We start from the raw sequence: 15902 nt of genomic DNA on the forward strand, positions 1-15902 counted from the left end.
ACAGGCAGCATTGCCCGGCCGCTCGGGCAGGGACCGCAGCCCGGGAGCACCTGCTGAGCTCGTCGGCTCGTGTGGCTTTTCCTTTCCTTCCCGGGCGCGCACCCTGCACGGGCGGGGCGGGAGGGACACCCGGCTTCGCACCCTCCGCGGCGCCACGGGCCGCGCCTGCCCCCGCCAGGCCGCGGCTCCTCCAACAAGCACCGGGCGGCCGGGCCGAACCCCCGCCCGGCCGGCAGCGCAGGCCGCCCCGTCCCCGCCTCCGCCGCCATCGGGAGGGGCCGGGCCGGAGCCGGCGGCCGCCACATGGGCCTGGCGGGGCCGCAGCGCCCCGGGGCCGCGCCGGGGCCGCTCGTCCTGGCGCTGCTGCTGCTGCTGGGGCCGTGCGGGGCCGTGCGGGGCCGCGGGCAGGCGCCCGCAGCAGGTACCGAGCTTCCCTCGCTGCCGCGGGGCTGGCGGGCGGGCCTGGGAACCTCTCCCTGCCCGGCCGGTCGCAGGCTGGGAAGGCGGGCGGGATTTCACCCGTCCCCTTGGGAGGAGGGCGCGGGGGGACAGCCGGCTCCCCGGGCTGCGGGACGGGCCGCCTCCTGCCCGGCCTCCTGCCCGGCCGTGCCCGCGGCCTCCCCGCCCGGGGCGTCTCGGGGAGCAGGCGCGGCCCTGGGGCGTTTTGCTGGGTGGTTTTTTTTGCTGCTCGTCGCGTCCCGGCTCAGCTTCCAGGAGAACAGCGGGAGGGGCAGGCGCCGGGGCTGGCCTGGGAGAGCCAAGAGCCCCGCGTCTGCTTTGGCGGCCGAGGCTGGAAGGCCGGGTGGCACGGGCAGGGGAAACGGGTCCCGGGTGTGCTGCTCCCTCGGGCTTTCTCGTCAGCTTGGTTCGGGAAGCTTGGGTGCAGAGCAGATCCTTTGCTAATCAGGGCAGCGAAAAGCCTAAAGGTTATTCGCAGCTGTAGGAGTGATACGTAGCTCACAAAACTCCTCCCCCCTGGCTTTGATGTTCCAAGTCTTGGGCATCCTCCTGGTTCTGCAACAGATGCTGATTATCTCCAGTGCTTGCAACCTCCAGACTTAGGAGTTGCACTGTGTGTCCTCATGGTAGCTAAACCCTCCTCCACCTCACAGGTACCTGTTCAGAAGCATCTTTCCTTTTGGAACATGGTTGTTACACTCTGTGGAGCTGATGCCATGTTTGAAGCTAATCTGTTTTTCTCAAGGAAATGCCTTAAAACTAAGGGGTGTAAAAAAGTATTGGCTAGCATTGTGTATGGAGGCCATTATTTCTGAAGTGGATCGATGGTTTAGTGGCAGAAAACCCAAATACACCCTGCAGGGAAGGTGTGGGCACTGGGCTGCACTTTGGTCCTGCTAACATGTTGCTATAGCCTATCACTGGATTATCTTCATCTTCGTGCCCAGCCTCACCTGCTTGCTGCCTCAGCCAGCAGCACTTTTCAAAGACAAATTAACCCTTTTGCACCTTCAGCTGGTGACTTAAATGGTGACTTAAAGTGCCTGTCAAGAGGCACAGCCAGGCCTTGTCTGAAGGGTTGTGCTCCCTCCTCGATGTGCCATGGATTAAAATTAATCAGATGGTTAATTTTTCATGATAAAATGCCCAAATTTCAAGTTTAAACCAATTTATTTTAGCAGGATCATCTGTAGACACTTTAATTCTGGAATTACTTAATAAACTTTGGTAAGAACATCCACACAGGTATTTTTCATTTGCTTAATTACATTGGTTAAAAAATAATTTAGCCTAAGTTCAGCTTCCTTGTAGAACCAGGGCAGGTTTTTACCTGCAAACAGGATCTTCTTGTCCAGATTGAGACTGTTTTGCACATATTAATTTTGCTGTTCTGCGTGTATGACAGTGTTTTAGCAGTTATTACTGAGCTTGGCTCAGACCTACATTTTCTATTCACTGAGCCAGATGATTCCCTCTGTTCAGATCTGTAATTCTTTCCTTTATTCTTCCCTTTAATTATGTTCCTGGAACATTGTGGTAAATGCACTGTAGGGTATATTTTACACATACACACACACATATATAGATGGGAATGTATGTTATTCTTCAAAATTTGCTCCATACATCCTTTAGGTGCATTTCTGCTCAAAAGTACAATTTAGTGAGTGTACAAATCCAGTCAGTGTAGGGGCTCACTAACATTTGAGGAGAGTTAGGCCAATCAGCATCCTTAATTAAATGACTTACGGCAAGGTATCAGTGCAGTTGACTTTACTACATGTCACTGCTGGACTATGTCAGGAAAATGTTTTAAAGAGCTGGTGATTTAACACGAGGAACGTTTCTGAGGGAGGGGGGGCTGGTTTCTGCGACCAGCAGGCGCACCACGTGCTGAGTGACTGTTTCAGTACGTCAGCCTGTTGACCTGCACACCCTCCCACAGCTGTGCTCACCACTGCTACAGGCATCAACTCCCACACAGCTACACCCACCCGTGCCAGCAGTGACTCTGGCCCACAGGCCCTATTCCAGTGCCATCAAAACACTGAAGACAGAAGCCAAGCTTTTATGGATTACATTAAAAAAAAAATTTCACTCTGAATGATTTTCTATTTTTTTTTCCGCAAAGGTGTTGCAGTTTACTCTGGGGCATAAATGACTCAATTTGAAGTCTGAATTTGAATTTTCATCTAAATCATATTTAACATGCTACCCTGCAGCATAATTTTATGTTTGTTTCCCCAACGATGGAGGAGACTCATACATCTGCACTTCATACATGCTTAAAATAAACTTTTCTGCCCCTCTCACAGGTAGAAACTGTAGCTTTTTGCAGGAAATGGATGTCATCCAGAAATGGGATGAAAACTGTTATTGCTATGTCCAAAACAGAACCATTCACTTACAGTACGTTTGGTCGACTCTTCAGGTAAGAGGCCATTTTGGGGATCATTCCGATAATGCAATATATCTTGTGTGAACTCTTGCCAGCAATTAGCATCAATTAGCATGATCAAAGCAGTATCACTTGTGTAATTGATAGTTTGAATAGTCTACAGGAAGGACCGTGATAAAAATGCAGCCTTGTGATCCTCCACTTCAGATGCAGTGAAGTTTGGTTTCTCTGTATGAGGAGGACATCATGCCAGGCCACAGTACAGGTGCATTCGATTGTAACTCCTGAAAAAGCAGCAACAGTGCATTTCTGTTTTTCTGAGTAAGAGGGTCATCATATAAGAACCATGTTTAGACATGAGCTTGAAAGCTGTGTGGTTCCTTTTTTTTTTTTTTTTTTTTTCCCTGGAAAGTATGTCTCCAGCTGAGGGATGGAAATAGTTTCACTTCATATCTGTTGGAGCAACTTGCTTTCAGATATAAGAAAGGAGAACATCTCTTTGTTCCCAGGACCTTTTTCCTCAGGAACATGCTGCAGCTGTTTCTGTGAATGGTAGCAAACTTCAGGTAGTGAAACCCTCCAGCTGCCACACAAACTTTCCTGAAATAATTGTTTAAAAGCAGGAAATTCAGAGTTTTTACCACAACAAGTTGCTTTTTGCTGACATGTTGTCTTTTCTCCCAGTAGAAGCTGTTTTATTACCTGTTGCATCACTTTTTGGTAGATGGGTCTTTGTTGTCTAATAGGCCCTGATCAGGAGCTCTCACAATCTTCAGGAAGATCATTTGGTCTCAGATGATGAGATCTTTTATGTCAGAAGACAAGATCTTTTGCCAGTTTGGCAGGGAAGGGTGCTAGGAACTAGCAAGAAACCCCAAAATATCCCACAGGAACTTGCTTATATTTAAATATATTGGTAATATCTTTTAATTTTCCTTATCCCTCTTCTGTCCCTACCATGAACATTGCATTATTAACTGCAAGAAAACAAGCCAAATTTCTTGCAGGTCAGGAGGGGGATGGGGAAGCCTGTGGACATCCACAAAAGAAACTGTGGTCAGTCACATTACTGGTTTTGGTAGAAATTTGTGTGTTGGGCAAGTATGGTAAAACCAAACCCATCAAGCTTGTGAACGAACTTGAGGCCCCTCTCTAGAACTTTGCTGATTTTTTCTTTGTCACACCTAAACAATTAATATTTGCATAATATTAATAACCCGTATTAAACAACAAGAATTGCACTTCAGTTTTATTCTTGAGCTCTCTATCTTGATTTTCATTATCACATGGCTCACATGCTGTATAGTTCAGAAAAACAACCCCAATTCTGAGCTGCTTCTCTGTGTGTTCTGTGGTTTGTCTTTAGGTCAAAGTTAACAGCAGAGAAATATTCAGGTTTGAGCCTATTTCAGAAAAAAGCAACTGTCGCAATTCGGAAACCGTTTTTGAGTTTGCTGCATGTGCTGTTCGAGTCTTCTGGAAGCCAGAGACATCTACAGAAACTTTCTTGAGCATAAAACAATATGGGGATGATATTTGTTTCAAAATACAGCCCTCCAAAGCCGAGCCGTACACCGTGAGCGTGAAGCGGGAAAGTGAGTACAACAGCTTTCAGTTTAGCTTACAGACTGCTTGGTGTTCCCAGTTACTGAACGTACCATCTCTTCTGTAAGAAGCTTGGGGACTTTTCTGTTGTTATTTTATATAAGCCATGTCTGACTGAATTAGCCTAAAGTCCCTTTTTTCCCCCCTTTTTTCAGTGCTAGATGGAAAGCTCTTGTTTTTGTTTGTAGCTGGGATTTTTCTGTTCCATTTTGCCAACAGCCTGAGCAGGTGAGTACTAACTCCTGGTTCTTGACCTTCCTTCCCAAAGCTTGTGCATATTTGGTCTGTTTTCTAAGCTAAAGAGGCAGTTGTTTGGGAAAGTGAAATAAGGAAACTGAACATGTATTTAAAACTTCTTCATACCATTTGTGTTTGGACAGATTGTGACATATCTTGGAGTGCTGCACACTGTTAAATCACTTAGCTGTGTTAGGGTTCTTGTATCCAAGCTTCCTGCACTGGGCAGACTCCAAGACAATCCTCAGCAAGTGTGTGCATTCAGAAAAATTCTCTGCTTTGTAGACCAGCTAGGTTAGCTGAGTGCTAAACAATGCTGTATGTGTGACAAATGATGCCTTCCTGCAACAAGAAATGCTTAGGATGAGGTTATCTGGGGCCTCATCTGCCTCCAACTTTGTGACAACCTTGGCCCATGGTTCTTCTCATGCACATTGTGTAGCATTGTAAGGGAGGATACTAAATGTTACTGCAAAACGTGTCCCATGAGTTCAAAGCAAAATGAGTCACTAATTACTTTTCAGGAGGCACCTCTAAAACAAGCACAGCAGCAATAGGTTTTATAGAGCTGACTCTGAATTAAAAGACTCAGGCTTTATACATGAATAAGCTTAGGAAAAAACTTGGGGGTTTGTGGAGGTTTTTCTACATTTTAAATGTAAAACTTTTTCCTGCAGTACAGAACTGTAGAAGAAAATGAAATTACCAGAAACTAGAAAGGCAATGAAATCAGAGATGGTGTGATCTTTAAAACACCCAACACAATCTCCTAGCCTGTAACATCTTCAGTGACTTTAAGGATCTGTTGGGAATTTTTCTTTACATGGATTTAATATCTAAACTGGGCCTGTTAATCATGTAACTACAACTCTTAACTTACAGCTGTGTTCAGTTCTTACTGAAGATCACTGCTGTTTTTACAAATGTTGGCATCTTAACCAATTAGAAATTATACTTCTCACAATGTTCTCTGTTGTTCTCTTACAGGAGTACCAAGTTCTTCTACCTTTCTGGAGTAATACTGGGTGTTTTTGCCCTGCTAGTCTTTGTCCTGTTGACACTTAAAAGGTTTATTCCAAGGGTAAATCTACATTTATAAAACAAAATAATAATAATGATTAGCATCATAATAAAGGAATCAAAGAGTACAGAGCCAGATTCTAATCTTGCTCTGGTTTTGTGGTCAAGTAGCCTCACTGAAATGACTATAGGTTTGCTGTGTCAAGGAAATATAGTTAGGTCAGAATAAAGTTTCAGTTAGTTTGCTCCTGAGTTTAAAGTTTGTTGGTGGTGTGTACAAGAAGAATTTATTCTGAAGCATCAATTATTTTTATTGGACTGGAGGTAAGCTGGCTTTTGAATTTTTTATGAATCAAGCTAAATCAAAGTGTAGTTTTAGTGGCAACTGGGACAGATTCTCTTCTGTTCACCAGAGACAATTCACTGCAAAGCAGATGTGAATTTTTCTTTTAGTTTTACAAAGCCGGTGCATTCCCACAATATTGCTGAGATGCATTAATTGGAAATACACTGCAATAGGCTTTTGCCACAACATAGGACATGATACACAAACACAGAGATGCAGTTGCTCCACTTAGAATTTATATTGTTTAGTTGTAATGTGCAAAGCACTGTACAGTGTAAGTCTTAAGCCCTGCAGGTCTCCCAGATACCACACCTGGTTTGGCCTGTGAGTTCCCTTGCACACAATGGTCCTGATTCTGACTTGAATTTTTTTTTAAGGTTTTAATTTTTTTTTTTTTTTTTAAATTTATAGCACAGTACCTTCTGGATCTTAATGAGTGGCTGCTGGATGTCCTCCCTCTATTTTATTTACTGCTTCAAAGAGAATATGCAGTGGTTGTGGTCTGAACACAGAAACTACTTGTTGGGTAAGAAAATTATAAAAAAATGTGCTGCAGATTCTGGTTTAATTTAGTGGCTGGATGAATACCTGCCCATAAAAACCAATATAACTGACTCATTTATGGAGTAGTTTTTTCTCCTAAGCCACAGACACTGGAATATTCCTGAGGTTGCTGATCCACTCCAATGAGCATTCACTCACATTGTATCATTAAATAAGGAGTTTGATGTAGTGGGCCAGTAGCAGCTCTAAGAGCAGATTTTGCCTGTAGGTTCATTGATTTGCCATTACATACTTTCCCTGCAACAGCAAAAGGGCAGCTATGCCAGGATGGATGTTGCTGGATCTGGGAACAGCATATGCATAAATTGCTAACTGGATGTGGCTGCAGGGGCTGACAAAGCTCTTGCTCTGGCATCTCCCTCAACGTTCCTGCATGGGGAGAACTCGTGCAGCTCACAGCATTAGCTAAAAGGCTGTTCACAGATCTCCTCATACAGAGCACGTACAACGTAATTCAGGTGTCTGAGAGAAGACACAAAACAGCAGACTGTTACTTCACAGCAGCTGCAGGCTTTGTGAACTGAACTAATGAGGTTTATAGGGACAGTTTGCACCTTTTTCTCCATGTCCTTCTTTTCTGTTTCTACAGGGTATTTTCTGACTGTTGGAATCATCAGCTTTGCCACTTGTTATCAGCATGGACCACTTACCACTGAACTGAGCATAACCCTCTTCACCTGGACGCTGCAATTAACAGCCTTTGTCTTGATTTACTGTGGTGTCACCATACCTCAAGTTGCATATGCAGTTATAGCAGTCAGCCTCTGCTCCAAAGGCCTGTGTTACCCCCTTGGTGCTGCTTGTCACATAGGCAGGTAGGTGTGTATTTGTGAACGTCCAGGTCCCTGCATCACCAGGAAGTACTGGAGGCTCATAATGAAAAAAGCCCTTGTATGTCAGTAATGATTTCTGAATTTCTAATACTGTCCAGATTTTTATAAAATGTAAAACTGCAATAGAAAAAGTTAAAATCCCTGTGATGCAGGAGTTTAATTATTTCCCATTTTGCAGTTTTAAGCACGAGTTTTGTTCTGTGGAGAATGAAGGAATGTGACTGGGCTCTTAAGTACAAATATAGCACCTTCCAGTCTTGCAGCATATGGTAACCAAAACATTTCTGTTTGGTTGAATGATTGGACTGCACCAATACTGCCTTGGTTTCATGTGTAGTGAGAAGATCTGCAGGTACCTGGTACTGAACCTTATGGGACAAAACTGTCCACTACCAGCTAGGAAGCAGGTGTTAAAAAGTGTCAGTCCTTGCAGGTGAAGAGTTCAGGCACTAAAAATCCATGTCCACAAAAATAACGGTGTCCGTTACTTTAGTTCTCCAGGGTTGTTATCCTAGATGTACATAATTTGTGGAAACAAATCTGTTGTCACTGCAGAGACATCCCCCCCTTATTCCCAGAGCCCCACTGATATTGTGGCATTAGGAAGGGGAACTGCTTGCAGTATGTTGACCTTAGTGCTAAGTATTTTCATTAGCAATATGGGAACAAGATGTTTGCTCATTCTTGAATGTGCAGCATGTGTTGTCACAAATACATCACTCAAGTGAAGATTCTAAGAAATCCTGCCAATTTAAATCTGCTTTTTACCTTCAGTGATGTTACCCATATTAAGAGACTTTAGTTCACACTGTTCTGTAGCTGTGGACTTAGGCTGAACTGCAGAGAACGAGGAAGAGGCAAAGGCTAGAACTGGCATAACCAAAAGAATAAAAAGCAAATAATCTATTTTTTAGTCTTTTACATATTGTTTAGTTTTGAAGAACATATTGCTTTGCTTTTCTGATCTTTTTAGATGCTGAAATGTGGACTGGGCTAAAGATTTTTATTTTAGGTAGAAATTATCATTTGTTGAAGACTGATTTTTTTCCTGCAGCTGAGAAGCACTATTTCAAAAGCAACATAGAGGATGAATACTTATTGATGTAAGCAGGTTCAGCTGGTCCGAGATCAGTAAGATTTGGCTACAAGTTCACAGAAGTCAGAACATAGCTGTTTTACCCTGAAACACTGTAGTTTGTTCTCCATGTGGACCTCTTTGTGTTTCATGAACTGATGCTTCTATAAAGCCTAAAAGCACTGAAATACAGCACTACAGATTTCTCCTGGGAGGATGATAAGAGAGTGTTTTACTGTTTCAAAGTTCTAAGTGGTAGCACCAAACTGTAAGGCCACGATGGCAGATACACAGTTCAGAGCAGCAGATACATCAAAATAACTAAGAATCTTGCATGATTTGTTAAAATCCCACTGAGCCAGCCAGGCCTTTACCATTTGACCTTTGATTAAGGGATTTAATTTGACCTTTAATCATTGCTTTACAGGGAAATGGGAGGAAAGTGAAGGGTGCTGGCTGGAGCAGGTGTTTTTATACAGAGCTGAAAGTTTTACAGGCATCCAGCCCTTGCTTATCTTAACTCATCACAACATTTAAACTGAAAGCAGTCGACAGCAGGGAACAGAACATGGCACACTTTCTAATTGATAGCTAATTATATTATACTTTGCTACGCAGCAGCTAAAAAAACATCAGATTGTAAACATTTTGGCCTCAGACTACTCAGTTTTGTAATTTAAAGCACGATTTAAGAGAAGTGATCTAGTAAACAACATGAACAACTCATAACAGATTTAGAGCACTGCTTATCTTCAAAGTTATATATGCAGACTGGGTTTTGATTCAGCCCGTATCGCCACAAACATTTTGCATATTGCACCTAAAAATGGCTGAGCAAGCAGCCATCCATTTAATTCTATGAGATTTTAGTCCATGCATACACAGTAAGGATGTGATCCAAGGCTCATCTGAAGCTCATTAGATACCATTCTGTGGAATTCTACAACTTTGGTTAAGACCAGTGTAAACAGACTAGCAAACATAAAACACCTTGTCCTAAAATTTGAATGCAGAAATGTAGCTTGTCCTCTTAAAAGGATAAAGGTGATTAATGCATGTTAATAGCAGGTGGTAGAGAAAAAGGATAACAATGTTGATGTGCCAGAGACTTCAAAAAACACTGTTCTCATTTATTTCTAGAAAAATGAAGAACCACTTCAAATCAAAAAAGTTAGTGTTTAAGTGCCTTACTGAAGAGGAGTATCGAGAACAAGGTGAAGCAGAAACTAGCAGAGCTCTGGAGGAGCTACGCTCATTCTGCAGGAACCCTGACTTCCCATCATGGGTAGCTGTATCCAGACTCCAGTCCCCACACAGGTAAGAAAACCTGGTTTCTCTAAAACAGGAGACACAGTGTGCAGACACTGTTACAAAGCAGACCCAAACGCTGCTTCAGGCACCGTTCCAGGTGTGTTTATCTTGCATGCAGCCAGACGTGCAGGTAGCTTTATCTACTGGAGCAATCCCATGAAAGATCACAGCCACACCTCTCAAGGATATGACTTCTGGGTGGTATTAAACTGCCTGTTTGTTCCTCTCTGGCCATAAATTACTCTGAGAGTTTGCAGATATTCACAGCTAATTCATGGTAATGGCAGCTTTCTCTAAAATGTACAGGCTTCCTACGATGCCTCTGCAACCTCCCACATAGTGACTCAGCTGGCCGTCTACCCAGTGAAATGCCCTTTTTTCTGTTTTTAGAGCAGTGCACTTTTGCAATGCATAAAACTGGGGCATACTGAAGATTCATGCTTAAATATTACTTGCATTAAACTCTCCAACTACAAGCCTGCACCACCAAAAAATCCTATTACTTGAAGTAGCAACCAATAGTTAAGACTAAGAACACAGGAAAAAAAGCAGTGGCCACACCTAGGATGTCAAACAAGTAGCTACACCAGATAGAGCTAAAGAGACAAACTTTAGACAAACATGGGTTAGGAAGGTAAGAGTCAGATAAATGCACCCAGAAAATACTGCAGAATATAAAATGAATCATAGTAGCAGAGTATTTTCATCAAAACTGAAACTTCGAGGTATCAGAAGCACATCAGAACCACAGAATTACCTTGGTTGAAAAAGACCTTTAAAATCATGAGTCCAACCATTAACATAATGCCAACAAGTCCTTAACTAAACCATATCCCTAAGCACTGTGTCTATACAACTCTTAAATCCCTCCAGGGCTGGTGACTCCACCACTGCCTTGGGCAGCCTGTTCCAATGCCTGACAACCCTTTCAGTGAAGAAGTTCTTCCTAACATTCAATCTAATCCTCCCCTGGTGCAACTTCGAGGCCATTACCTCTTGTCCTGTCACTTCACTGAACATACCAATCCCCACCTCTTTGCAGCCTCCCTTCCAGTAGCTGCAGGGATGAAGAAGGTCTCCCCCCAGCCTCCTTTTCTCCAGGCTGAACAACCCTAGCTCCCTCAGCTGCTCCTTGCAAGACACAGGCTCCAAACCCTTCATCAGCTTTGTTGCCCTTCTTTGGACATGCTCTAGTAACTCAATGTCCTTTCTGTAGTGAGGGGCCCAAAACTGAATGTATTTTTTCCATATTTTGTATATTACGCAGCCACAAAGACTTGGCCTTTGCCATAGAACCAAGTATCACAATTTCTAAGGAGCTACAGTCAGCTTCACTATACTCATGTATAATGTACTTTTTCAAGATATATAATAATATATAAGCATATTATATAATAGTAAGATATTTGCATTCTGTAGCATGAAAGAAAGATACAAAGTGACAACTCAGAGCAGTATTGCAAAACAAAATACTGCCAAATGCACAAAAGAAGCAAGACATGCATTTTCTAGCCATCACTTAAATAATTCATAAGAACTGTATTAACTACTATAAGATACAAAAATAAGAACCAACAGAAGGCTGATTTAAATTTGAGTACCCCTGCAAGCTTCCATTAAGCATCAGAAGACAGTTCCAACAGAAGGCAAACCTGTAAAGCACAACCAGTCCAACTCTGTTCTCCATTTAGACTAACGGTGCTTCCAAGGAGAGGTGACAACATTCATCTCACAGAAATGTTAAGTCTAAAGTGTAAATTATTGATCAGCTTACCAGAACTCCAGAATATAGCTGCCTTGCCTTTTTCCTACATTTCTGTGATGCTGTCGACACTTACCCTGGTGTCAGAACTGCCGTCTGTTTCCCCAGGCTTGCCAGAAACCTCCAGCTCCATTCTCTCTCTTCAGTGTAGTTGTCCACTGACAGTAAGGTTTGTGGCAATTTGTGAAAGGTAGGGACAGTGCCAAGTTCATGCTTTGCTCTTCCAGACCTCCAGTTTGGCACTTAGTTGGAGCAGCTGCAGAATTGCCAGTCTGCGGCTCCAAGTTCACCAAAAGCAGGAATTCTTTTGCCAAGACTTGAACTCAGCTTGCCCTGGTGCATGCAGCACCAGAAGCAAGGTGATAGCACAGCAATGTAGGAATGTGAATTTCTCACCATTTTTCCTTCCATTAGGAATGTCATTTACCTGAATCCTGACAGCCTTTGTCTCAAATATGCTACAGCTTAATTTATTTTTAGAAGCTGAAGTACCATCTATCCCACTGTACAAGTGCTTACTCTAGATTACCCCACGAGTACTGACAAGATGTGAAAATGAAGTTAGGTTGTCTTGCTTAGTCACAAGACCTTGCAGATGGCCTCCAGAAGAGCAAAAGTTACTTCTCTAGGAAAGACTGAAAAGAAGATGAGGCAGGAAAACAAATCTTCAGGGTTGCTGCCATCCCTTGCAATCTGCTCTCCATGGTTCAGGCCTCTCTTGCTCATGCCACAATTTCCCCTCATCTGCGCTGTCAAGTTTGCTTGTCGTTACAACATCCCTGCTCACCTTGCAGCATCCCCTGCATTTACAGTAATTTTTTCATTTCTCAGCTGATCACTTCTCCCTTTCAAAATTTGGCAGGTTTGCAGGTTTTGTTCTGGGATCTCCCCACGTCTCACCTGCAGAAACAAAGGCACACGAGGAGGAATATGGCATTGGGAGCTTCTTCCTGGAAGAGCAGCTCTTTGAGATGCTGGCAGAATCTGAGCAAGATGATCCAGCTGGTTCCATCCATGAAGGGGAGGAGGAGGATGAAGATGAAATGCATAAACACCTTCCATTTCCATATGCTACTGAGCTGCTCTGAGCTTTGGGAAATAACCAACAAACAGAGTGAAAACACATTTGTGCTAGAAAGAAAGGATGCAGACTGCAAACTTATGCTTGGTGATTTCTTGTGGCTGCTGGTGGACAAACAAGGATTTTTGAAAAAAAAGTTTCCTGTATCACTGATGTTGCTGTTCAAGTGAAGAGGATTCAAGTGCTATGGGTACTTTAACTTGGGAAGTAAACCTTGCCAATTTCCAAAGCAAGTACTGACAGCAGCCTGTCCCACCAGGATGTTTTTCCAAGGATACTACCTCTAGAGAACAGAGAACCTGTTTTGGCCCTTCTCATCGTCAAGTCCTCTGTGCTGAGCACTAGGAGGAGAAGCCATTTTTAATTCTCTACTTAGTAATTACTAAGTAGCCTATGTGCCAACAATTTCAATAATGCTGTTAATGTGCTGATAAACTATTTTTAGTGTTTGCTGGACTTTTCAATGTTAAAGATTCAGAGAGTTAACACAGTTGAACAAGGTTTGTTTGCGCTTCTGGCTGGGGTTGCTGTCTGTTAGCTTAATTTTGCCTCTCCACATATGTTTTAAGCTCTGCTTACTATTCTTCAAAGCCCTGCATGACTTTTCACCCTCTGCTTGCACTGTTCTGTTCTTGGTCTCTGCTCTAGTGACACTGTACTTTGTTCTTCTGTCTCTTCACAGACTCTTCTTCTGTCTTCTACAGATCCCTCGCTGCTGAACCCTTCAGACCTCTGCTTGTCTCTTGACAGATGATGCAGCAGAGCACTTCCATCCCCAAATGTATTTTTACTATTGCTTTCAATTTTATTGTCACCTGACCTCCGATGGGCACTGCCCTCTATTCTAGGCCTCAACAGCCCAGAAAAGGTGACAAAATCTGAGGCTGTTTCAGCTGCTTGGAGGAACTGCTGTCAGCAGAGCTGGAGTGATGCTGTAACCATGTAACTGGGAATACAGATAACCCACACACAGCTTCACTGTCCTCAGAGTACTCAGTAGTTTGCTCATTCAATAAAAAGTGGAAAGTAATTCCTGGCAAAACAGGGAGGGAGCATTACCTTGCTCCTTCCTCCCCCCTTCTTTATCCCTCTTTGGGACTTACCACAGGAGGTGCGTGGGGAGGAAAAGAAAAGAGCAGGGACAGAAATTTAGGCAGATATCTTTCAGCTTATATATTACACAATCCTCAGCTAGGGAGTAGATCATGTCCCCTCAGTTTATCCACCTGCACAGGTAAATTCCTTCTTTTGTTCTTTACACTATCCCTGTATTCTTCTAGCCTCGCCTTCCAGTACAACTTGCAGAAAACATAAGACTATTAATTCTGTCCCCATCTGATCTTACAGACCCACCAGTATGGGTGGTGGGAAGCAGTCAGCTCTCCAGAAGGGCATTTCAGAGCAGGATATATTAATTTTAAAAGGGATATATTTTCTTTGTGACACAGAGAGTGATGCAGTGTGACTTCAGCAGCACCTGCACTATCATGGTTTCTCATTGTCCATTGCTGGACAAGGGAGAAAATCTGTTACCTCTAACAGTGCTAAGAAGTGCTGCTGTAGTACATTCCAACAGCTCCTCTGTATAAAGCAGGACTTGGAGTTGGTGCTTGAAAGCCTTACTTATATGGGCCTTCCTCCTTCCTAGAACTTCAATGTTGCTTCATTTGAAAAGAAACTTCCATTTTACAGGAAGGAGACACTTACCACCCTTCTGTGCCAGAAATTTATAAATACATATGTAGATGATCCAAGATACACTCACTGGTAAGACCACGACATTAAAAAACTACAAGAGAGTTCTGTTCAGGAAGGCCACTAGCAGCAGGAGTCACTTCAAAGAGAGGCTGCTATTACCAAATTCACAGTTAAATTGCCATGCACACCCCAAAGTCAGGCTTGGCTTGGGGTTCTGTCACTAGCAGGAAGCCAGAAGCATTAGCTGTTGTGAAAACTGAGGAAAGCCTCATGACCTTTGATGGTTTGGGAGAAGGATGGAAACTCCCTCACCCCAAACAATGATCTTTACTGTAGAATAAGGATTTATTTAGCATTTGCCTGTGTTGCCATCATGAAAAAGAGGTACTTAGAATTATTACAGATTAGTCAAAAAAGGATACTTGAAGAGATGTCTTAATGTTATATATTTTTTGCATGTTTTAAAGTACACTTTTTTTCAGTGTACTTTGTAGTTACTTAAGAACTCACATCTATGTGGTTTGAGGCCACGGGGCAGAATCAGCTTAAACACAGTGCTTCTGATTTCCTCTTGTTTACTGAGGCAGTGGTGATTATCCTTCCTTAAGTACATAATGTGTATTTATATACAATAGCCCAGGTAACACATTAAGGTAGTATTTTACCTAAGCAGTATGTTCAATGGAAAAACACCCCTACACAAAGCAGGCAATTAGAGTTTTCAGACACTGCCCCTTTTTCTAAATTACTTGGAACAATACCAGGTATATGGATGCCAACAAGGAAAAAAAAAAAAGAAGGAAAAAAGAACAAACCAGGTTTTATGCATGTGAGAAAGATGAAGACTGCTTTAGTGGATAGTTGATACTTACTTTAAAAGTCCTCATAAGCTTGTCCTGACATTAGAAGCATCTGATCAACAAAATGTGCCAAAACCAACCCCTGTCATATGAGCCCTTTGCCAACAGGGAGCTTACTCACAGTGCTCCTGTGATATATGGAGATTGCACAGGTTTACTGAAACACAGTTGTTAAGAAGTTGGTAAGTATTGTCTGGTGTTCGGCCAGAATATCTTGGAACAGAATCTGGGTATTAATCCATTGTCTTTAACTTTTACAAAAGCCTTTCTTCCTTAATGAAGGATGAATTACATTTATCTTCTGTTTCACAGCACTCAAAAAAGTTAGAATTTCGTATTTATTTTGTATTCACGGTACAGCATTCCTGATATACTGCCTTGTACTTCCAAGGTTTTTAAAAATAAATGTATTTTTCAAATATGTGGTTCTTCTCCCTTATGCATTTACTGTCTTCAGAACAGCAGGACATACGACAAGGAGGAGCCACGCAAACTTATGTCCTGAGCTTTCATCCCTTGTTGCAGATGTAAGAACCTGTAACTCTGCATTACCTGAGGTTGCTCCAAAATAAGTGTCCCCCCTACCTCAAATGCATCTCCCTGAAGGAACCTGTCATTCCCATTCTGACGGAGCCAGACTACCACAAAGCCATGTT

The 15902-nt window shown here is 42.9% G+C and overlaps 1 protein-coding gene across 3 annotated transcripts; it reads left to right on the plus strand.

Moving 5' to 3' along the window:
- Positions 1-260: 260 nt before the first annotated feature.
- NEMP2 (nuclear envelope integral membrane protein 2) lies at positions 261-15667 on the plus strand. 3 transcript variants are annotated; one of them, XR_007889843.1, is made up of 10 exons: positions 261-421; positions 2772-2887; positions 4221-4449; positions 4615-4687; positions 5684-5777; positions 6474-6588; positions 7216-7441; positions 9675-9851; positions 12470-13188; positions 13371-15667. XR_007889843.1 is itself a non-coding variant. In XM_051622962.1 (9 exons), the coding sequence occupies exons 1-9, from the start codon at positions 304-306 to the stop codon at positions 12693-12695; spliced, it is 1374 nt and encodes a 457-aa protein (XP_051478922.1). In that variant the 5' UTR covers positions 261-303; the 3' UTR covers positions 12696-15667. The 3 variants fall into 3 exon arrangements, 1 of the variants encoding a protein (XP_051478922.1); XR_007889844.1 differs by having other exon boundaries at positions 13393-15667; XM_051622962.1 differs by having other exon boundaries at positions 12470-15667.
- The last annotated feature ends 235 nt before the right edge of the window (positions 15668-15902 follow it).

This window comes from Apus apus, chromosome 6 (genome assembly GCF_020740795.1).
Source record: "Apus apus isolate bApuApu2 chromosome 6, bApuApu2.pri.cur, whole genome shotgun sequence".
In the NCBI taxonomy this organism is placed as follows: domain Eukaryota; kingdom Metazoa; phylum Chordata; class Aves; order Apodiformes; family Apodidae; genus Apus; species Apus apus.